The sequence below is a fragment of the Anastrepha obliqua genome, chromosome 4 (assembly GCF_027943255.1).
Source record: "Anastrepha obliqua isolate idAnaObli1 chromosome 4, idAnaObli1_1.0, whole genome shotgun sequence".
NCBI lineage: Eukaryota > Metazoa > Arthropoda > Insecta > Diptera > Tephritidae > Anastrepha > Anastrepha obliqua.
In genome coordinates, this window is record NC_072895.1 from 46,873,116 (window position 1) to 46,897,810 (window position 24,695).

The window sequence follows — 24,695 nt, forward strand, 5'->3', positions numbered from 1 at the left end:
AGATTCAGCTGCTACCACTTGCTACCTTGCGACCCCGAAAACATATAAATTTACATGCATCTTGATTATGTTCTTGAATATACGCTATTTCACGTGAGGGGGTGGCCAATAGGGGTGGAAGGGGGTGGATTTTCAAAATTTTAAGATCAAATTCGTAATCAGCGACCCCGAAAACCCCCGAGTAAGAAATTTTGAATCAATTACTTAATTTTTTGAGTTTTGGCCAGCTTTTCGGGAATCGGCCGCACTGTGCGGCGATGCAAGGAAGTAGCCTTAGATAGAGACGGATAGCGAAAGGTTGTGAATGAAGCAATGTTTACAAAGGACTGTGATGCTGAGAAGAGGAAGAAGATTTATGTTCCCATATACTGCAATTTTTCTTGTTTTCCTAAATTTGTGCCTTGTCTGAAAACCTGTATATAAAAATAAGTTTACAGAAACTGCACATAAATCATTTAGATAGTATGTATAATATTTATTCAGTAAATTTTTTTTTGTCTCTCTCTTTTAAACATTATAGTTGGATGCGCTACAACTAATTAAAGTAAGAAAATTTCATATAAGTATATGGATATCTGTATGTGTATGCTAAAATATTTTGACATTGATATTTATCTTAAGTGGTGGATTACGATTAATAGAAATGTTATAGTTAACACTACACAAACTACTTGATTACCATAAATATGCAGTGTGCATGTATAAGCATGTTTTGTGGTATGTAGCTTTCTTTTTTACAACAATTCGAAAACAGCAATCAAACTAATAGTAATTAAACTAATAGAATGTAAACACAAATGTCTCTTTTGAAATCAAAAACAATCCATAAATTGAAGTGTTGTAAAATTATAAAATAAATATGTGCATGTGAATGTGTATGCGTATGAATGCAGGCGCGATGGAAAAGAGGTAAGGAGAAATATTTATATGATACCAAATAACATTATTTTCAAATGAAATCAAAATCTAGAACATAAATTAAACATACTACAAGTGTTTTTGTTTTTGTTTTTTTAAATATAAATAAGTATGTATTCGTTAACATTTTTTTTTTACTTACTTTAGTAACTTAACATTAAACTTAAATGACGTAGCATTCGCGGCTAATAATTATAGTTAACATTTGTAATGGTTTTTCTATATTACATAAACTACATATCTTTATACATTTTTTGCTTACTCATCAGTGTATGTGTATGGTCATTGCTTTTATATATATGGGTATGTGTGTACAGTATATTTATAAATGTATACTAACTTTACCTTTCATTCATTTTACTTACAACTCAAATGACCCGTTTGCGTATAAGTCTTCATAAGTTATTGTGTATTTAATCTATATGCATTTATCTGATGAAATTCATCACGTAAATAATTTCTTACAAATAGCAAAGTTTAATTTGTATACTTAGTTTTTATATGTATATGTATGTACATTCATATGTAGGAGTATATACGACTTTGTTTATCCATTTTTTGGATTCCCTCAGCCGTAATTGGGTATAGATAATTATAATGTAAAAATAATGTCTGAGTTATATCTAATTAATTGTTATGCAATCAAAAACCTGCACAAGGATTTAGAGATTTTTAACTTTAACTAAAATAGGAGGTATTTTTTCAAGTTTTCAACCAGCCAGTTGAATATATTCTAAAACGCATATCAGCATCATATTGAATTTCGAGGAGAAACATATTCTTCAACTTAGTTTTAGTCTTAAACTATTTTAAAAATAAGCCTTATGCGATTATTAATTTCGAAATGCTAAAATCTTACTCAAAAAACGATATCTAAAACTACTTTTTCTTTGAAAAATTTTCTATACAGCGGTAATTCGATAACGCGACTACCCCACCCTGTAGACAATAAATAGAGTAACCCGAAGAGTATGCGATTTTTATAGCTTTTTCTCTGCTGTAGTTCAAAAGGGATGATTTTCTAAAATCATTATTCCTATTTTATTGCAAGTGGCCCAATATACCTACAATTAAAATTAGTGCACAAAATTTCGGACACTGCTTTTTTTCTGATACTTCCTAAAATTATTAATTTTTAAATTTGAATTTGGCTTGATTAAAGACTATTTAATGGTATAGAAAATTGACAACAGCGCAAGACAATGGTGTGTTGTTACTCAGGCAGTGAGTACAGTTTGCAGACGCAGCTTTTAACTATAATTTTTTATAATAAATAAATGCACATTAGCATATTTGCTACTATAATAAATTTTAATTTTCATACAATCATAGTTTTACGGCCGATCGCTGAATATATAGAGTTTTTCATCTACATATACTTTACATATGAGAACTTTGAATAACTTTGACAGTTGCGTTGCGCACGACTTGCTTCTCCTCTGGAGACTTTTCAAGAACGACTGGGCCAGTACAATTTTACATGGAACGCGCAGAGAGATCGTGAAATTTAATTTTGAAAATAACTCTTCGGATATTGAATATGAGTGATGAGGCAAATTTCACTCTCAACGGTGGGCAAAATAGACGTAATTGTCGGTTCTGGCGCATTGAAAATCTTCGCTTTGTGCAGTAGCAGCCTCTGCGGAGGGCGAAATAAACGAAATTGTCGGCTCTGGCGCACTGAAAATCTTCGCTTCGTGCAGTAGCAGCCTCTGCGGAGGGCGAAATAAACGAAATTGTCGGCTCTGGCGCACTGAAAATCTTCGCTTCGTGCAGTAGCAGCCCCCGCATGGTGTTGCAAGTGCCAGTTTGGTGTGTGCACTATGAAAATTATCGAGGATGACGGTACGTAACAGTCAATGGTGACCGATACCGATCATTGATCACCGAATTTTTGCAGCGTTTCATTGAGAAAAATCAACCGCGAGGTTTGAATCAGTTTCAGTAGAATGGCATAGTAGACGATGAATTTGCTGAAGACATGTTCTCTCGACCGCTCCTTGACAAAAACGGCGATTATGGGTGGCCTCCGCACTCGCCGAATTTAACAGCATCGAACTTTTCTCTACGGGGCTACTCAAAGGGCAAAGTGTACATTAATAATAATCCTCAGCCACATGACACTCTCAAGGCCAATGCTCCAAAGGAAATCGACGGAAAGTTATAGCCATCTTCTCGATATTGTTTACGATCATTGTAATATATCAAATACGCAATGACAAAGGACAAATTTGGGACTCGTCCAAATGTGCGCTCTGTCGCTGAGCAACCATTCCAACATAACCTAATATATCAAGTAAGTCGAAATGGTTGCATTACTCAATAATTATTCATAGTTCTCATGTGTCAAGTAAGTAAGTAAAATCAAGTGAAAAAGTAATGATTGAAATAGATTAATTTTTCGTAACTGTAAATCAAAATATAACATAAAATGAGGCAATGTAAAAAAATAGTAAACACAAAATATTTTTTAAAACTATTTCGTTTCTAAATTTGGTATTTTTATATTGCATATTATATCACTCGAAAGCTTCCTTTTCTTTGAAATAACTGAATTTTCATGAATTTTTTAATATATTTTAATAAACTTATATATTTATTTAACAGTGATCTAAACGCATTAGTTCGGATTATCGAATTGCCACTGTAGCTTGTTTGAAAGGTGGTCTTATGCTACGGGCACACGCTCATGCATTTGCTGTCCAGCGGCTTATATGTGTGCGTGTCGGGCGCATGACGCTTGCCCGCGAAAAAATCTAAGATTTTTGATTTTCATCATGCAAAAGCCGACAAAAAGTCTGCCAAGTGTGACACGAAGCAAGTACGTGTGTCACCCGACACGCAAACATAAAAGATTCTGGACAGCAAATGCATGAGCGTGACCCCGTAGCATCAAACGTCTCATTTGAATTTGAAAACAATATATAAATTTAAGAGTTGTAAAATAAATATGTACAAATGTATGGGCGAAGGCGTGATCGAAAACGCATAAGGAGAGAAAATAATAAAATACAATAACAATAAGATTCTTTTAAAATCCAATCAATATGGAGGACATGAATTTACACACTACAAGTGTTTTTTTTTTTTGTTTTTGTTTTACATTTAAATATGTACATTCTTTTTCAATGTTTTTTTTTTTTGCTGGCTACATTAATTACTTCGGTGATTTAACATTTAACTTCAATGGCGTAATAATCGTGGCTTAAAATTATAGGTTGTTGTATAAAATATATAAATTTTTCTTTCGCATAAATGTGTAGGTGAATTTCAAATGTACTCCAAAAGTACCCTGAATGAAGAACCAACTTCAGCGAGTGAAGTGCTTGAATGCGTTATAAGAATATTGTTCTCGTATAATAGTAATTCCTGTATTCCACTCGCCAATCGAGTCAATCCTTCCTTAACCAAGGAAAAGCCACTCGCCTACTGAGGCGATTGATCCATCCTATTCCTATTGACTCCAGACTCGTTTAGCTCATCCCTCATTTCTTCTTCCATACTAATCGAATGGTCGCCATCGCCAATGCTCTCATTTTCGTGCCCACCATTCGTGCCATTTGCACCGCCGTTCATACCATTTGCATTCGGTTCTTCTGGCAGCATATCTCTCATAGTATTACTTCCCGACGTATTGGGACTTACGGCACCGGGTGAGGTGGCACTACCGGTAGACTCGGCCACTAGCATACCCGAATATTTAACGTTATTTATGTTCAGATTTACAACCAGCTGCGGATGACCATTGCTGTAGTAACCTTTTTTGAAAGGGAGTAAGAAAAATGGGAGTAGCTGAAAAATATGTTATAAGATTTTATTGTACAAAAAGTCTTATTATTTCAAATGCTGACAAGGAGACCTGAATCATTTGTTGTGAATGCTCGCCTATGACAGTTTTTGTTATGCATGCACACACATATCGTTCACTATCTGCAAGAGTGTCATAGTCAAAAACAAAAAATTTAAAATTTAGATAAATATGTGGAAATGATCGCAAACATAGCGATATCAAAGCACAGTGCATCATAAGATGCAATTAAGTCTTTCATTTCACTTAAAAAAAATAAATAAATAATTGGCGCGTACACTTCTGTTAGGTGTTTGGCCGAGCTCCTCCTCCTATTTGCGGTGTGCGTCTTGATGTTGTTCCATAAATGGAGGGACCTACAGTTTCAAGCCGACTCCGAACGGCAGATATTTTTATGAGGAGCTTTTTCATGGCAGAAATACACTCGGAGGTTTGCCATTGCCTGCCGAGGGGCGACCGCTATTAGAAAAATGTTTTTACTAATTTTGCTTTCACCGAGACCGAGATTTTGCTTTCACCAACGACCTCTCTGTGAATTCCGAATGGTAATCACGCACCAACCCATTTCACTTAGAGACACTTAATCAATTGAACACTTTTGGATTATGACACTCTTGCATTTGGAAGCACCAACTACTTTCTCTTTATCAGTATGAAGGATAAGTGACCGAAGGCGACCGCTTGCCCCTCTGTTGACTCTTTTTTCAACTCACCATTTCGTGACAGGTGGAACGCCAGGCCAGACAACAGGTTCAATGCATTCTCTACATCGCCAAAACCTGGTTCCACAGACTGTGTGCGCCTTGCATCAGTGGCACAGCTCGTTGCCGGCGTGCCATAAACGTTATGCCGCTTTGACATGTGTACATTTCTGTGGTCATTGCCACTGTTGTTGACACTACCACCAGACGACACCCCACTGGTCGGGGGTGAATTTGCAATGGCCGAATCACTAGACCTGTCGTTATTGCCATTTATTCTGGTGCCGCCATATCGATTATGCGCCAAATGTTGACGTTGTTGATGAGCATTCACTGATGCTGTCCGGTGGTTCTCTTCGCGGCGTGCCAATGAATTGATGATGCTATGTACATCTCCGTCATCTTCTTCATCTTCATCATCAGTGTACGGCGGCAGATTGCCCGTCTGTTGCCGAAAATTGGCCGCCGCCGCAGCTGCGGCTGCTGCTGCTGCCGCTGCAGCCATGTTGGGTGGCATATACATGTTGCCTGGAAAATTCATAGAGCCACCATTGACGTTGCCATTGGCTCCACGTTTCGACGACTGCGATCGATTTTGAAAATCGTTGCTGGCATACGGTGATGACCGCTGCTCTGCCCGTTCCCGTTTGACGATATTGATATTCGGAAGCGAATCCGAAAGATTTAATGCCTCACTGCGAGAAAAATTGTGAAAAACAAAGTTTAGCGTTTAGTATAGACACAAACCGCAATCACAAAGTATTAGAAGCGCTGTGTTGAGAAATCACAGCACGTGACCAACAGATGGCGCTCTAACCACTTAGTGCGAATAGTGGCAAAAATTAATTCATTACTTACTTCTGCTCGTTTGGCGTGCCCCCATTAGCGCCAGATGATGCTCGTCCACCAAAGCCAGGTGCTGCACCACTAACACCAGCTGCTCCTCCAATAAAACTAGGTGCTCCACCACTAAAGCCAGGTACTCCAACGCTGACGCCAGGTGTTCCTCCACTGATGCCGCCTGCACCAACAAAACTGCCCTGCGGGGATGCACTCATTGCCGCTGAATTGCCATTGCCATTGTTGTAGATTTGCAAGAATGCGAGATGAGACATATCGAACGGATTTAGTCCCCCGCTTCCAAACATCTCTGGACTCAATGAATGTTGACGCTGATGCCTGATACTAACCGTACCACTTGTGCCACTTGCACCACCTGAACCATTTGGCCCACCATTTGGACCACTTGCACTAGCCGGACTCACGCCCACCCTTCCCGTTGATCCGGCTGCTGCTGCATCGCCTGCACCAGTGTTAGCAGGATTGGCGCCAGCGCCCTCTTCTCCAGCTGCTGCAGCGCTATTCTGCTGCTCACTATTCGCCTGCAGAAAGTTGAAATACTCCATCATGCGTTGTTCAATTCCGTGCGCTACTATATTCTGTCCTATCTGTCCTATCAATCTCTGCTGTGCTACTGCTGCAGCAGCGGCCGCCGCTTGTGCTTGGTGATTGTTGCTGACTTGCGTATATAATTGTGGAATTCCTGCTGGCAATGACTGACGACTGGGTTGGGGCTACAGCGACATTTTAAAAATCATATTGTAATTCAATAATTTCGATTGCATTATTTTGCCTTACCATTTGCAACTGACTGCGCATTGCCTCATATTGGCCATAACCGGAGCGACGGCCCTCGCGACGATTGCCGTCAATAGCCGCCTGTAATTCAGCAAGTGTGCTAAGATTCTTCTTTTTGCATTCGTATTTATAGAGATATTTCATATACCTGGAAGAGAAGGCAGAGGTGGATTATTAATAAAGAGTAGTAAAATTAAATTAAATAGCAGAACAATCAAAAAATCTAATCCTCGATGTTTGGGTTAAAATTTTGTACAATTCTTAGGCAGAACCATAATTAGACACTTTTTAATGCATAAATCATCAACCTAGACCAAATAAATTTGTGCATGACTATAACTTGGTGGATCTCACTGGGGCCTTAAGTATTAATTTACAGAAATTAATAACGGGCGCGGAACCTGTGGAGCAGAATATTTCTGACAAAATACAAAAACAACAAAATGAGGAATTACACTTAACGCAGTATGTCCTTCCACTTCAATTGCTGATAGGGGAATTCGCGGGAACAACACACTGCGGTTCTTAAATAAACTACCGAGCCAAACGGCAACAAAGATGAGTATAATTAAATGTTCGAATTCATACCGTTAACATGTACATATGTATGTACGTAAATGTACAAAATAACTACCAACAAGTTTGAGGTCTAACTGCCTTGTTCTTACGCGTAGAGAATAAATGTCAGTACTGCATCACGGAGAATTTGCTATAACAAACATAGTGAATCGCATAAACCAAAAATACCAAACTGTACATTTCCTTCATTTATGTACAAGAAATTAGTTAACAGTTGCCATACGTAGATTTGTACAGCGCAAATAGAGGGTGGTCATGAATATTTACAAATTTGTAAGAAAATAATAACAAACGTCAAATAATCATTATAATAATTAATTTGGCAAATACCAAGAAACTCTGTTTTGGGAGGTGCTTGCTTGGGAAATTTTTCCTGTGATAAAATATGACAAGTTTTTTCTGACATCCTGATAGCGATCCCAAAAATGTTTTGGATTTTCCCCTTTTATTTATTTCGTGCCACGCTCCCTTTTCCAACACCTACCACTTTTCACCATAAGACAGGTATTGACAATTTCTGTAACTGCATATAATTTCATTAACTAAATTTCTGTACGACGTATTTCCCCCCCTCTGACTGACTTTTTTTTTAGTCTACTAAATGTCAACAATACAAAAAAAAATTTCAGCCGGTATTAAATGAGTTGTTAAAATTTTTTTTCGACACGTTTCGCAGCATCCCACGCACGTACCCATCGCTACTGGACCAGCTGACGGTTGGTTTCATCATCCATTGGATGGCGTCTGCCTTCAGTATTAAAATCAGTCGGCATGAAATGATGAGGTCAAAATGACCCCTGGCTCCCGGACTAGAAATTTCAGATTATAGCGAGTGTCACGGCTCCTCTTCCAATACCAACCACTTTTCACCATAAGGCAATTTGGATAACTTTATCAAATTTTATTAACCTAATTTTTGGGGCATGGGTTGTTACGTGACTACCATTCGGAAGACCTAGATTAGAATCTCCGTGAAACACTAAAATAAAGAAAATTGGCAAACTCCCGGGTGTGTTTCTATAGTGTCTCTTAAGTTACATTATATATGCATGTAGTTCAATAGAAATTGGATAAAGGCTACTTCTTACAGTAAGAATTGTTATTTACCGAATTTTCAACCGCGGCCGATACTAGTAAATAAAAATAGCCAAATTTCCTCTCATTTATTATTAGTCATAGTCATTTTCCAAAACATTTGAATATCTATGTATGTATTTACCCAAGCTAACACATTAATTGAAAAAAAAAACGAATAAAAATATGATGGCCTGAAGCGCATCCATCCAGAAATGTCGTCATTATGACTGATGATTATCAACGATCGTTACGATGGATCTAAATCAACAAAATATTTCAATTGTTGCACTTGACGACTTGGATGAAGGTAAAAAAAAAAATGAAATAAATGGAGAACAACAACGGGCTGGACGAGATGCGCAGAGGAAGAAATAGAAATAAGACAAACTCCGGTGGTGACATGACAAAATGCAAATGCAAAATCTCCAATGAGTAAACACAGACCGGCAGGTTAAGATACCGCCAGCGGACGGTGCCATGCAGTACACGAACGTGCAGGCGGCTGCAGAGAATGAAAGAAATGTTTATTAAATATTTAAATAATAGAGTACTAACGCGATTGAACGAACGACAGCAACAACCAACAAAATGCGGATGATATGAAAAAGACAAAATGATCTTTAGCTGTCGATAGTGCATTTGTTGACGGTGGTTTGACTTCAACGGGTCTAAATGATGCAGCCGCGTTTGAGTGGTAGAAGGAGGAGGGGATATGGAAATGTGCAGCCTTTGATTGTGTTAATTAAATTAAAAGAATGCTAATGGAAGGCAATACAAACACAACAAGCGAACGAAGATGAGACAATCAGCAATTGTTTGCATCGACGTGTTTGGTAAGGCACGACGGCAATGTTATGCGCTACAGCCCCGCCGACTATGTGAGCTACAGTATTGTAAATTGCAATATGCAAATGAAATGCAACACGCATGGGCAAGCGATGGTGCAAAAGCAGGTGTTTGCATGCAGGACAGTGGCGTAGAAATTTGAGGTGGGGGAAAAGGATATTATTGACATGTAAATACATGAAACTTCAAAGGAAAGTAGTCCAAGTAAAAAAGTAGAAGATGAGCCATCAGAATCCTTGTCGAAAACGTAGGCTGCTCTCAAGTGTGGTGGTATTTAGAGTAGCTCAGAACGAAATGTCCAGCATGTGACGGCGCATGGCATGAACCAACTCACCTCACACCCCTCCACCTTTTGTGCCCGACCTGTTGAAACAGCACGCTTTCTGGGTCTACCATTAGATGAAGACCACAGTTGACTACAACGCACAGACAGGGTTTAGTAAGCTGCTACCACAATAACTCCAGCATCGGTCGCTTTGATACAATATTGATGGAAGCATAAGCAATATTTTCGCGTTAAGGGGTCAATCAAAACTTTCTATGCTCATTTAAAATCGATTTATTCCAAAGGATTTACTCCAGTTTAATTTATTTATAGGCTTACTTTCTTACAGAAACAAACTCCTAAGCAATGACACAGCGAAATAAGTTTACATTTTTTTTCTAACACATGAAATGTGCTCGATACTATAACCCTATGAAAGTGAATATATGTTTCTAGTTTTCCACCATCACTTACATACATATGTAAGTATTTTTGTTTTCAAGGACCACAAAGTTTTAGTTAATACCCAGGATTAAAAAAAAATCTATAAAATTATATGACATAGGTGAAATCAAAAAACAAAAAAATAAAAAATTGTGATATCACAAAAAAAAAAAACTCAGCGCAGCACCCACCCAACCAATGTTACTTTATTGCCGTCTGAACGATGACTGATTGGAAAGCCTAAGAAACATGTGAAATGAGCGGGTAGAATCTCAGGTTTGTATGCAAATTCTTGAAAAACCTTCATAAAATATCACTTTAAAAGGTTTGTGCTAGAGCAGAGGTCGGCAAAATTGACTTTGCGAGAGTGTTGGTGTGCACAGAGTAATCGAACTGCACAGTAGTGAAAACAGTAAACCACCAAATGTACCAACAATAAGAAATAATACTTTTGCACTCCACTATGATATATTATATTTACGCCTAAAATTATATATTAGTTTATATATTTTTTATGTGCGAAAAATAAAAAACATCGATTGTTTAACAGAAAAAAATAAAGAATTTAGCAATTTCATAGCATTTAGATTGCACTTAATTCTAAGGGTTTTCCAAAAACAGGTGTTATTGGTGAATGGATTGCGCTATGGAGAGATGATTAACGATTTTTTTTTTGGTCAGAATTGGATGGTATTGATCTGGACAACGTTTATTTTCAACAAGACGGCGAGACGTGCCACTCAAGCAACGAAACCATTGATCTTTTATGGGAAAAGTTTCCGGACCGTGTTATCTCTCGAAGAGGTGATCACAATTGGCCACCGAGATCCTGTGATTTAACACCTTGTGACTTTTTTCTTTGGAAAATTTCATGAAAAGGATATTGTGCTGTAAGCGTGGCCGTGGTGGCCATTTGCCTGATGTTATTTTCCACTATTAACGGCATACCTTCCTCTTAATAATGAAATAAAAAAACGATCATTTATATTAAAAAATAGCATTTTTCTTTGAATATCAAAATAACACATCTGTTTGGAAAACCCTATAGTTTACTTTAAAAGAAATTAAATTGACGACAAAGAAACCATGCCCTTCAAAACAAAGTTTATTCAATGTTAATATTTATACTTTTGGGGCAGTTTCTGGTTAGAAGTATATTTTTTGTCTTGTATTAAATATATTTCTTGCTTGGAATTTTAAATAAGGAATAATTTGTTCGAAAAAGTATGTGGGAGAAAAAAATTATAATATCTTAAAAGAAAATTCTTTGAGTTGGATTTTTTCTGAATTTGCTTTGTGCCTTCAAAACGGTCCTCAAAATTAGAGAAAAGAGTTTCCAAGAGAGAAAGAAGAGTTAAAAAAAAATTATATATCTCCCCGCAAAGATTTTAATAGCATAAGAATAAATGAGTTGGGTGTACTGCTTGCACGAGTAAGCTTTGCCGACCTCTGTGCTAGAGCCATTGTACAAAAATGCAGGTAAAAACACCTCTCTTCTTCTTCCTATTTTTTGACAGGCACTCTTGGTGTGAGTTTGACAGACAGTCAAGTGTGTGATGGGATGAGTGCTTAGTCTTTTTGCTTAAGTGTATTTACGAGGTTGCTATGCCAAATTAAGATTTCTATGGCAAAATTAAAAATAATAAAGGGTTTTTCAATTGGCGCGGGTCGATTTTGGCGCCCTGTGGCAGCTATTTTGTTTTGGTGACATCTGTCAAATCTTTTGTTTATTATTCAGTTGTTTATGCCAAATCATCTTGGCAAGCTACACGATTGAACTGCACGTTCAAATGATAAAACTTTATTATCAAAATGAGTGTTCATTAACGCAAACGTTGCGCGCATTGCGCCCATTTTTCGGTAGACGTGGTTCCAGCGGGACGGCGCTACGTGCCACACAGCAAACGCCATTTTATTCTATTTCAACATCTACCCGCCCTTATTGAAAAACCCTTTAGAATATGGACAACAAAAAATATAAAATAATATCTTTGGCTTGGAAAATGTACAATAACAAATATTTTTTAATTGCAATAGTGCTTTTTATTGAGAAATTTTTCGAAATTTTTACGCCATTTTTTAGACTTTTTGATACGATTTTCTGTAATTTAATCAGTTTTTATGCAACCACTTTAGTAAAAGAGCGTTTGGGAATCAGGTGATCTTAGCTGTGGCATTTTTTTATAACCAGCTGAGAGTGTTTTTACTTATGGATCTGTACCATGACTTTATAGTTTGAGCAATGTTCGGAAATGGCTATTGAAAAGGGGCTTAAGAAACTCATTCTTAGAAAACAACATTTGAAACAAGGTTCACCTTAGTTAAAATTTCAAGTCATTGTGAAAAATGTTACTCATTATAGGAAAACTACCGCTTCTTGCACAAACATTTGACGGGGCTAGCGGCTCGTTGAATCTCGTACAAATAGCAATTAGCCCTTCGTTGAACACCTTTTACAAAACCTTTGGTTGAGCCTCGGGGTCTGTCCTTTTTCGTCCTGTTCGATGCTCCTTTTTAAAAGGTTATATCCATAAAGCGATAGAAAAATAAATTTTAGGCAAGTACCTGGAAGCTTAAGTCGTTAGCTATAATAGAAATATGTAAAATTCGCGTCCAACATCGAAAAAGTCTGTCCGGGTACACGACGGAGGGTCAGTCTAGTTAGGATAGTCCTTGAACTTCATCACTTCACTGGTATGATTCACAGATATTGGACTGCTTCCATGCCATAAAATAGCTGACAGTATAAGTAAGTAGACTAAACAACCAACTTTATTTGAACACCCCCAAGGTAAGCTTGGTTGGCAATAAGCCACGCATAGACCTTTTGGTACCTAGCGATAACTCCCAAGGAAGGAATGTAAAATATTGATTGGATTACAGACGGGACATTTTCTTACTCCATATCACGCAGCTAAAGTGGGATTGGTCCAGAACGACGCGCGTAACCTATGCGAAGAAGAAAAAGAGGTGCGTTAGAAAACTTCCTTTACCCACTGTTCTGCTCTAAGCAGAACTCGTTGCAACTGCCTGGGATCGGTACACACTTTATCTCTGAAGTATATTGCTGATAAAAGTTTAAACTGTTTATTGAAACTCGCCAAAACGTGTATACGCACTATGTTTAACCCGACTCCAACAACACTGCTAACACTACGGACCCTTGTGGTCTATGTGAGATCTACTCAGATCAGCCAGATATACCTAACCTAGCCTACGGTAGACTAGCAGCTGAACTGGCCTTCGTTCATGAGATAGCGGCGGGTTCCATCCTAAGTGCTTCCAGGGAAGGTTTGACGATTTGGGACTATAGTCTCCTACTTATATTTGTTCATATGTAAAGCCCATCGAAGATATAGAAATAAGTCAATTAAGTGTTCAGCTATATTTGTATAGGTATCCGAAAACAAAGCACGCCCATGCCAACCAAGGCTTTTGTCTCCAGTTTGTCGGCATCTAAAGCGGCTTGAATGCGATGAAGATGCTCGCACATACATATGTACATACATATATACTGTAATACTGTATACATATAGATGTTTCTTTTTGCCGACTTCGGCTGGTGGTAATTGCACCATTACCGATTCAGGTGTTTACCCACATCAAATGTGTGCCCATCCACCACACGGTCATAGTCACACAGAGGCGCACATTCATACATACGTTCATACCTATACATACATATGTACATATGTGGACACACGTCAACATGCATAATGGCAATGCAGCTATGCAGGCTGGTTATTGATGCTATTATTGTTGTTGTTATTTTAAGCAGGTATCTTCAAATTAACATTTCCAGCAGACATGATCAACAGTGCGGCAAAAAGCAACAACAAAAACAATAACATTATTAGCGTTAAAAGCAATAATTATTACCACTATCATTCCGCAGAACTTAGCTTGGCCGAGCAGCTGAAGAAATCGAATAGGCAACAAAAAGCAATACTTATGATTAACAGGCGCACAGATGTACATACATATATATGTATTTGCCTCGTGCACTATGCACTCTTGTCCTCCAGCCACCAGTGTTGATATAAAAAATCTTCCTGTCGACTCTATACCGTCGCAGCTGAGTACATAGCAGCCACTCGAACGAACCCTTTATGCACTCGCAATCACACGGATGTACACATATGTATGTATGTATATGTATGTGCATGCATATTCATTTCTACTTGCTTGCTGTAGGCAATCGCATACGTGGCCTATTGCCTCCTTTACATTTTTATTTAATATTTACACGGTAATTCATGTGAAGCATCCATTTGAGCAAAAACAACATAACTACAAGCAATGGGCAACAGCTAGTGCAAGGATGGTGCATGCAACATGCATACAAGTTAAGCAACGCGATCAACCACCAAGTTGATCAACATTCAACCAACCAACCAACCAATCCTTCACTCGCTGAGAGGGATCTACTTACTGGTCGTGAGACATTCATGGCTAATTGTTAGCTTATCCGCGCCCAATGTCCATTTTCCGATACTGCACTCTTTTCTTTGTTACTTTTGGCTCTTTACTCTAATTGCACGTTTGTTTTAGTTTCCCAAGATCGTTGTTGTTGCTCATTGTCATATGCAGTTTTACGCTTCTTTTCGCGCTTTTTTGTAACATCACGCCACGTCAGATGTGGACGTTGGCAAATAGGCAAATAGGTATATAAGTATGTATGCATGTATGTATGTATAGCATATACATATATATGTGTGTGTATGTACGTGGTACCATCTTTATTGTTTACTGTTGACTGATTTTTGTAGTGTTTATTAATTAAATGCAAAATATGGAATTCACTCGGCGGAACTCTCGAGCTCGCGAAGTATATGCGACACGGCTGCTGAGCAGTGCTTATTGGTGGAGAGAAACGGTATGTGAAGCGGAAGGTATGCACAAATCAAAGGAAAGCATGAAGACTAATGATGTAATGATGGCTAAATGGAGATTACGGGCACTGTTTTATGAAAAATATCTCATTTTTTCATAAATTTGTAGGACCGTCGGGTCTGTACATTGAAATTATTAGTTGTGTCTGCGCCTATGAAATAGTTGGACACAAAAATAGCACATTTTGACTTGTGCAGCGGAGAGTAGAACTTTAATATTGTTTCAGCGATTTTTAGTATAATTTTTTGTTTCTTAAACACAATTTTAAAGTAATTACTAAAAATGGGACGTGAAAAACATTGCACGCCGGAGAAATGAGCTCTTATATACCGCATGAGTCAAAACGGAAAAAGCTGTGCAGAAATAGCTGAAAACATGATGTGCTCTCGGAAAATGGTTCTTAATTTAAGTAAAAAAGATTCATCCTACTTCACCAAAAAAAAAAAAACGGAAAGAAAACCAAAGCCGCGAAAATCTGATGTTAATGTGGATAGAGCCATAATACGCAAGAGCAAAGTAGGTCCTTTTAAGACGGCACGGCAAATAATGCTTGAAATAAACCAAGAATATGGTCTACAGGTGTCCAGAAAGCCCAGCTGTGTGGCCTAATAAGCAGAAAAAAACCACTCCTCTCAAAAAGACATATCACACTCAGACTTGCCTTTGCAAAAGCCCACAAAGACAAATCTATTCAGTTTTGGAAAAACGTACTTTGGACCGACGAAACCAAAATAAATAGGATGGAACCAGATGGGAAAACTATTAAACGTCGTCCAAAAAATCAAACAGGTTCACAAAAAAGTCGATTAAATACGGCGGCGGAAGCATCATGGTTTAGGGAGCTTTTCCCTGGCATGGTGTTGTGCCGATTGTTCGCTTGGTTGGTAAAATGGATAGATTTCAGTATCTGGATATAGTCCAGAATAAAATGGAGCCATTTGTGTTTAAGTTTATGCCATTAACATAGAAATTTATGCAGGACAATGATCCAAAGCATACTGCAAAGACAGTGGCTCAGAAGAGAAACAATTGATGTACTGGATTGGCCGGCGCAGAGCCCTGATCTCAATCCAATAGAAAATTTGTGGAGGTTTCACCAGTGCCTTTTCTATCAGAAAAATTGGAACGACCCCAGGCGAACAAATCAATGCTCTCCATGATGGCCACTGGGCGCGGGCCTATTTGTTGCATTTGATAGCATAAGCAGAAGCTGTCTATACACACGACGTCTTCGCTAAATTTGGTATTACTACCATCAGCTCCGTTTGAACCAAATGAAGTTTTAGATAAGGTGATCCTTTCGTGCGACTAGCGTACGAAGACGAGGGACTTCTTGCTGGGCTTTTCACCAGAGTTGTTAGAACGGCTTTCTGGGGCTTAGCAAAGCAGGCAAAAGAGGCTGCTCGAGCAATAAAAGAGAATAGAACAAAATGTACCTGAAAACACAAAAAACCCCCGTTCAATGGCGGTTATCACACTTGCCAAATTGCCTGCTTAGGAATCGGCATAAAAGCTGCCAAGAATTCAAGTTTTGAGATCAAGCGATGAATAATTCTGCAATAATGAGAATGTGCAATTTTGAGCTATATAGAACTATAATGTTTGGTTTTCTCTTGGTGAACATAGACTACGTCTTACATGTCTTTCATTATACCTGCCCTATTATATGATGCAGAAACATGAGTGATTAAAAAAAAGATGGGCAGACATTAAGAGGAGCATTCGAGAGCTCTTTTCTACCTTTACCGAAAAAATGAAAGACGGAGCGTACTTCAAAATTACCGACATTGTAAAATATGATTGCCTTAGCTTCGTAAAGTCAGTCGTATAGACATTGATGTGCTGGTGTAAGAAGTGTTTCATTCAGCACCATGGACGGAAGCAAGTGCAGCGATTCGCAGTGGACGAAGCTTCAGACTTGTCAAAACACTTAAACTAGAAAAATATGGCATATATAATATATTAAAATAATGGCACACTTCATCCAAAAATTTAGCATCGTTGATTTAATTAGGATAGATCGAATTATTGTAAGTATGGTTGTGGAGGCGTTATCGGCTCACTGGCTCATTGACCATAAAGCTGTGAATGAAGATTTGCCAGGTTTACTCAGCGACAAATGGAGGTGGAAAGACAGCATGTTTCTCCATACGCGACTTCATGAAACTTTTAAGCCTCGCACGCCTTCTTTTAATAGCAGCTCACTTAAAACTTCAATTGGAAAAATTAAATCTTAAAATTCAGTTTCATGAAATACAAAGGTGAACTATTTGTGCACTTTAAGAGTAATCTCTGTAGTGTTGGTATATAAACTCACACATATTTAGATCAAATAACTGCGTACTATGTATTGCAAAAGGTGAATCTAAATAAAAACTGAATTGCCAGCTACAGGCAACCGATTTTTAGCTTTTTCAATATCAAGCGCACATTGCGTGTGAAAAGTGTGAGTATGAGGATAGGAAGTGATGCAAAGGTATGCTAAATTCTCCAAAGAGAAGGAATAAGACGAGAAATAAAAAAATTAAATACAAAAAGTTTAAACTGAGAGGAAACCCTCCTATCAAATGGGCAGTATAATAATTTAATTCAAGAAATTACAGCAGAAAAAATGCGATGAAGGAAAGAATGCATTGCAAAAATATTAAAGTGACGGAGTGTTTTGGTAAAACAAATTTGCAGAAAAAAATGTGCCTGGTGCGTGCCAAAAATTTAGCATAAACTAAAAAAACAGCAAACAAAAAGAAAAGTAAGAGAAGCTGCTTTTTATTTTTTAAATGCAATAATTTTTTTAGCGTTTTTTCGAACCCTACTTCGGCAACATTTGCACTTTGTAAAGCCAAGAAGCCAATCATTAGCAAGTTATTGAGCAAAAAAGTAAAAAAAACAAAATTATAAGTGCCAGCGAAATTCCTCGTCAATACTCATTTGCAATTTGTACTTGAAGATTTCCAAAGGAATTTTACTGCAATGATTGAATAAATTTATGAATTTTATTGCCTTATGAAGTACATTTTTGAAACGTCGAAGAAGATCAGCGTGATTATAATCGGCGAAGAATTTGACTTCAATATCACAAATACAATAAAATGCAAAAACAATTCAATACATTAGTATATTCAATTAGCCAAGTTTCCTACATTCACATATATACATACATATGCGCATAAGTACTATCACATATTATACTTCAATACTATTCGATTGTTGTTTCGCTGCCCCTGCCTCTGCCACCACCGCCTTAGTAGAGGTTGACTGCCACATTTATTATTTCGTATTATTGTATTATTGCCAAATGAACTTGTTATTAAGCGTTTCTCACGCTGATTGGTAGTAATTTTCTCGATTCTCAAATAAATGTACGCCATTCATTTGCTAATGCGCAGATGCCGTGTCGCTGTTGACGCCATTAAGCTTAAGCTTCATTCGCCCACCTTCAAAGTCACACATTTGGGTCATTCTGATTTATTTTATTTTATTTTTATTTTTTTTCTTTCCTTGTATGCGATAAAATTTAAACTCAATTTCATATTTTAAATCACTTTTTTCACTTAGCTTTTTTTTCTTCTCCACCCTGCTTCTTCTAACCGCGGCCGCGTACGAGTAATTGTTGCCACTTCACTTTCTTTCATTAGTTAGGTGATAATATTAATTGTTGCTTGCATAATTAAAATTTAAAATTTGCATGTGAGTACAAACCTATTTTTGTACTTCATGAAATAGTTCGTGAGTATATTTGAGGCACTAATTCTCACGCTTCGCTTTTTGTACCTTTTTTTATTTTGGCCGTCACTTTTTGGATAAGTATCATATTTTCCGTCTCTATACGTACTATGACGTCTGAAACTCATTTAGCATGCAGGTCGCGAACGGGTAACGCAAATTAATATTGCCATAACCCTTTTAAAATAAATAAAAATAATAATTGGCGCGTACACTTCTGTTAGATGTTTGGCCGAACTCCTCCTCCTATTTGTGGCGTGCGTCTTGATGGAGGGGCCTATAAATGGAGAGACCTACAGTCTCAAGCCGCCTTCGAACGGCAAATGGTTTTCTTAAGAGGAGCTGTTTCACCCGAGAAATACTATTGGAGGTTTGCCATTGCCTGCCGAAAAAACTCGTTCTATTATTTTGCTGTCTCATGCACGGATATTCGAATCTACGCACTGCCGAATGTCATGCACCTACCCATTCGACTACGATGGCCGTTCCATTTTTTAATTCACTAATAATTGGCGATTTGAGTAAATGATGAGCGAAGCCACATAAGGAGGAGCTTATTTGAAATAAGGCTCACGAAGTTAACTTCTTCGCCTTGCTAGTTTCAGTTTCAACCAACGAGAACTAAACCACCATAACCCCCTTTGGACTTCCGAAGAGGAATGAATGGAACAGAGCGGCAATCCAACTGACGAAAGCTGGGTTCAGTGTTTCAAATACATCTTTTGAAAAATGGTGTACGCTTTACAGAATTCAAGGCTCTCATTGAATAGACTTTTGCTCTACCAGGGTCAGTCGAAAGAGTTTTCTCGGCAATTAAAAGTATTGGAAGGCCCAGAAAACCAGCTTAAAATCAAAATGCACAAAACTAACACCTAATTTGATACAGATACGATTTTTTGTTGGTGGAAAGTGTTCTATATTTCATAATTTTTTGCGGAAATGGAAAAATAGAGTAGGCAGATATTTTTTTATTTTGTTTTATAACAAATAAAACAGTGTTCCCTTATTTCATGTAATGCAAGAAAAACACAAAAAAAAAAAAAAAAACGAGCAGCTATTTATTTCTAATTTTAAAAATTTTAAGGTATTTAGTACTTTGTCGGGTATCCTTTATTATAAATTACAGCTTGAAGCCTACATGGCATGAAGTCAGCCAATTCTTTTGTGTATTCTGGACTAATTTGGTTCAAATAAGGTGTGAGTGACTGTAATTTGGAACAAAGCTGCTTAAAGTTTCATTTGAAAGAAAAAACAGATTTGTTAATAAAAAAATTTAATAGTGGCACTTTTAACTACCTTTGAGAAAGAAAACTCGACTCAGCTCTCATAAAATTGTATAATTAGAATGCATTTGAAGTGAAATATTTCTTTTTTGTTTTGAAACTTTGGTTACGAAATGAAATTTGTTTCATTAATTATTTTTGCGCATACGACCAAAATCAAATAAATCAAAACAAGTCCTCCCGTTTTGGAGAAATCAGCACTCTAGGCCAGTCGTATGGATCTCTAAGGCTCTGTAAAAAAAATATAAGTCTACAAGCATTCTCCCATATATTAGCATATACATAATTTCAAATTTTCGAAAAGTTTACAAGTAAAGTGCGAATTTATAAGCGCGAAAGTAGACGGAGCTGACGTTTAGTTTCACAGCAGACACATCACCGTGATAAATAAAGTGACAGCTTTGCTGTCGTGTGGAGTTGCCTGTCTCCCATCGGCGCATCCCCAGGTGGCGGAAAGGGAAACGCTCAACAGATAAGCCGGTTAGGTGGGAACAAAATACCATTCGCGGACCAAAACAGGCAACACCTGCTTGGAGGTGTAGGTAGTTTGTTTAACTATCACCAAGCTAGGATAGACGGGGTGGCAACCTACTTATTCGTATCTTAATTGCTAACGAATCGTCAAATTCACAGCCTCTGATAAATAATCGGAAACCCTCGTTGACAACTTTTGGCTATCAATAAAGACTAAAATTTGGATCATAAAAACTCTTAGGGACAACGACTGTGTCGACCCCAATATGAAGCAATAGGCCGACCGGTTCTAAACTATGCTGCGCCTGTCTGGTCGCCTCAAACCCGTGATTCCCAGTGGACGAAGCTTCAGGCTTGCCAAAACACTGCATTAAAGATCGCGACAGGATGTCGTATGATATCACCGATACAACACGTACACGATGAGGCCCTTATGCTGCCTGTTAAGGAGCATAACAAATTGCTCAGTAAGCAGTTTCTGCTAGGGTGTTACCGCAGGCCTCACCCATGCAGACACCTGCTTGAGCCTGAGCCACCTTCCAGGCACATCAGGAGGCATTTCCTCAACTACGCGGACGAGATCCTAGACAAAACAGACAAACAGCTACTGGATCGGACAGTGTACAGATAGGCCATAAACGACATTCATCGGGAAACTCTTCTTAAGCTCCCGACCCCCGAATTCCGTTATCGGAGTCCAACCACCACCAATCGCAGACGAAGAGCTCCAACTTCCCCGAGAGTCCCGCGTAACCTTGGCACAATTACATTCTGGATACTAGAGCAGGTTAAACTCCTACTTATCCAGAATCGACCCCGACATACTAAACATTTGTCCAGCATGTGAAGGCACCCCGCACGACACTAACCACCCTTTCACATGCCCCATTAAACCCACTCATCTAACACCCCTCTCCCGTTAGATGAGCTAGACAAAGCCGACCGGTGATTACGCTACACTCACAAGGCAAAGGTACTGCTACAACAACAACAAGAACAAACCTAATATGAACGCACGCCTTTTTCAAGTTGAGCGTGAAATACGACGCAACAACAACAACAACAACGCTATAATATTTCGTTCCAGTGCTTAAACGAAATCGGATAGACCGGATCAGGAGAATTTTATTCTGGAAAAATTAATGGAAGTAATCACGAATCCGGAGTTGGTATTCTCTGACGCCCTATGCTCCTCAAGGACTTAAAGGAAAACATATACTTATATTTTTATTTGCTATATTTCAGGATTTTTCAATGACACTGTCCACCATCGCCATCTTATACAAAATCATCCAACAAATGGCGTATGCTCATAAAAACCAAAACTGTTTTTAAGTATGAGAAAATTTTCCCACCGACTCGCCACCACAACTATTTGCTTCAATGAGGCGTCTTTATGCGGTGTAATAATTTAAGTAAAAATTGAAATTTAATTAAAATATCTGCACCAAAAACCGCAGAGCAGCAGGAGCCATAAATGAGTATTACAAACATGCTTTGTGTGAGGCGTAGCCGGGTGAGAAAAAAAGAACAACACGAGGGCAGTAGAAACCATTTGCTTACGTACAAAATTGTACAACTTACCCATATAAAAAATTTTCTATATCATACACATACATATGTATGTATGTATGTGTGTGTGTGTTTTAGATGGGTGAAAATAAAATTGTATGCAGTAGAAACGCAAAAAAAAAACAAATCATATTTTAGCTAATTTTCCTGTGCTTTTTATGTACTACTGGGTGCTTTATGGCTGTCAAAAGCTTTCACGTAAAGACTGTGTTGTGCTTTCCAATATATATGTGTGTGTGTGTGTAAATGAGCGTTTTTGCGTCAGTATTAGTGCACAGCAGTAGTAATATGTACAAATGTATTTGCGATTTATGTTGTTTATATTTATTTCCACCATGGCAGCAGACATAAATGCGAATGGCAACAAATAAAGCCAACATTTTTATGATCTGTTATTAGCAATTGTAAATTATTGCATGAGCACTAAAAATTGCGAGCCATTGTCTGTCTGGCCGACGCACTGCTGCAGTTGAACGTAATATGTATGTATGCGTGCATGTATGTGTGTTAGTAAGTTAGACAACTAGTCGAAGTGCAGATGCATACTCTCTACCTCTCTAAATATGTATGCCTGCGCGAATGTGAATGAATGTGCCAATTCAAGCCAACGAATGTGGAGGCGACTGCTGGCAACAATGGAGAAGCTGGTTAGACGATAAATTGGTAGTTAAGAGTTTTCCAATTTTTTTTTAACATACACTCACACTCGACCGCAGTAATGTACAGAAATATTTAAGCATTAATAATTTTTTATTGTGAAGAAAAAAATGACAGACGTAGACATTCGATGCAAATTATGCGCGTAAAATTTAGCTAAAATTATTCCAAAAAACACATAGACTGAAAGTAACTGTTACTTAGGGCGTTGGCGACTGTGCACCACTGTGTTTCACCATAAACGCGCGACCACCATGGCGTATACGCATACTATTATTTTATACAGTTAAAGAAAACCGTTTCCCGTTGGTTATTTTTTGTTGTTTTTGTTTTTTAATTATAAACTACTCATGCCTCTTTGTTGTCTGCCACAATATGTATATACAGTTTTAACCAAAACATAACTTATTTTATAATTTACTGATGCTGCCTGCTGCCTGCCGTCTGCCGTCTAGACAGTTAGTTAGTTAGCCAGTTAGCAAGAAGCCACAAACGCCTTTTGTGGCAGCAAAAAATATTTAAAAACAAAATAAATAAAATGCAATAGAAATCGTTGCTGCAAATATCTTTGCGGTTGGTTGCAAGCAACATTTGTTCAACATTTGGGGCATGCAACTGCATAATAGTTTATTAGTTAGTTCGTTCGTTAGACAATTGGTGTCTCAAGTTTCCAATGCTTGGTTTCTGCGTGCGGTGAAAAGTGCGCGGCCAACGTCTGCCACATAAAATGTGTCATCAACACAATAACAATGCCTAACTTGGGACAACAACGGCTTCACATTGCTGTCAATGCGAGCATTACCATTGAAGATAGGTGGCTGGCGCTTTTCTTTTGCACTTTTACATACGATTATTTCTGCATAAATTCAAACACACGCGCTAACAAATTTCATGCATGAATGTGTTGCACTTTGGAGGCATAAAAAACGGTTAGCCATTTTCACTTCTTTAAACGTTTTTGTTTTTTTTTTTAATAAGTTAGGTTTGCTGATAGCTCACGAAGGAAGCGAGCGAAAGAGGAAGCGAAAATGGTAGCGGTTAGGTAAATGATTGCTCGAAGCGATGGATAAAAAAATTAAATTCGTATTTTGGGAAATCATTACAATGGGAAAAAGGAGGATAAAGAACAGGGCAGCGAGAATAAGAAGGGAGTGTGGATGACGACCGAACGATGAATGAGTTTACCGCGTCATGTCAGTAATAAAGTTCATCAGGTGGCTAATATCAAGGACTATCACATCAGCAGCTGTCGCAAAGAAGTGAGTACCTAAATCTTTGACCCGCGAGAACAGCACTGAAAAAGAGAATTTGCTGAGATGATTCCATATCATGCTGTTGTTGTAGAAGCATAAACATTCCCCATACTTACATACAGGGAATGCTGCTGAAGTGACAGTCCTTGGCCGGGTATAAATCCGGGTCGTTCCGGTAACGTAGAACCGACTGTCGTGGGAACGACATATCATCCTCTATACATCTGATGCGAAAAGGACTCGAAGTAATATCGAGTTGCAAGCAATGCCCAGTAAGAACATTTACAAATTTCGAGAGCTGAGGCTTTGTTAACTGTAGAAGCTACCTCGAGCGCCTCCGATCCACTCGTGAAGGATCTCGCATGTACTCACTGAGTTGATGCGAAACCCAAATGCGATGCGAAAATGATGCGAAGTCAAAGAGATCTCAATTGAAAACAAACATCCAAGTCTGTTGAGGTGAGAAAGCAAATGACTGATTCTTAGCCTTGCGAAGACTAGTCAACTGAGATGATTTCACCTCTTTATCGTCAGTACAACTGGCTCAGAAGACGTTGGGTGGAT

At 38.1% G+C, this 24,695-nt stretch overlaps 1 protein-coding gene across 2 annotated transcripts in view; it reads right to left on the reverse strand.

Annotated features, from left to right (window-relative positions):
• Positions 1-3,295: 3,295 nt before the first annotated feature.
• LOC129243522 (protein dead ringer) overlaps positions 3,296-24,695 on the reverse strand; it is a 148,321-nt gene continuing 126,921 nt past the window's right edge. The window contains exons 8-11 of one of the 2 annotated variants that reach the window (XM_054880594.1): positions 7,066-7,213; positions 6,286-7,001; positions 5,440-6,122; positions 3,296-4,676 (exon numbers count right to left, since the gene is read on the reverse strand). In XM_054880594.1, coding sequence (XP_054736569.1) covers positions 4,345-4,676; positions 5,440-6,122; positions 6,286-7,001; positions 7,066-7,213 — 1,879 coding nt within the window. In that variant the 3' untranslated portion in view covers positions 3,296-4,344. Of the gene's footprint in view, positions 4,711-5,439; positions 6,123-6,285; positions 7,002-7,065; positions 7,214-24,695 lie in introns of both variants that reach the window. The other variant, XM_054880595.1, reaches the window with a different exon arrangement.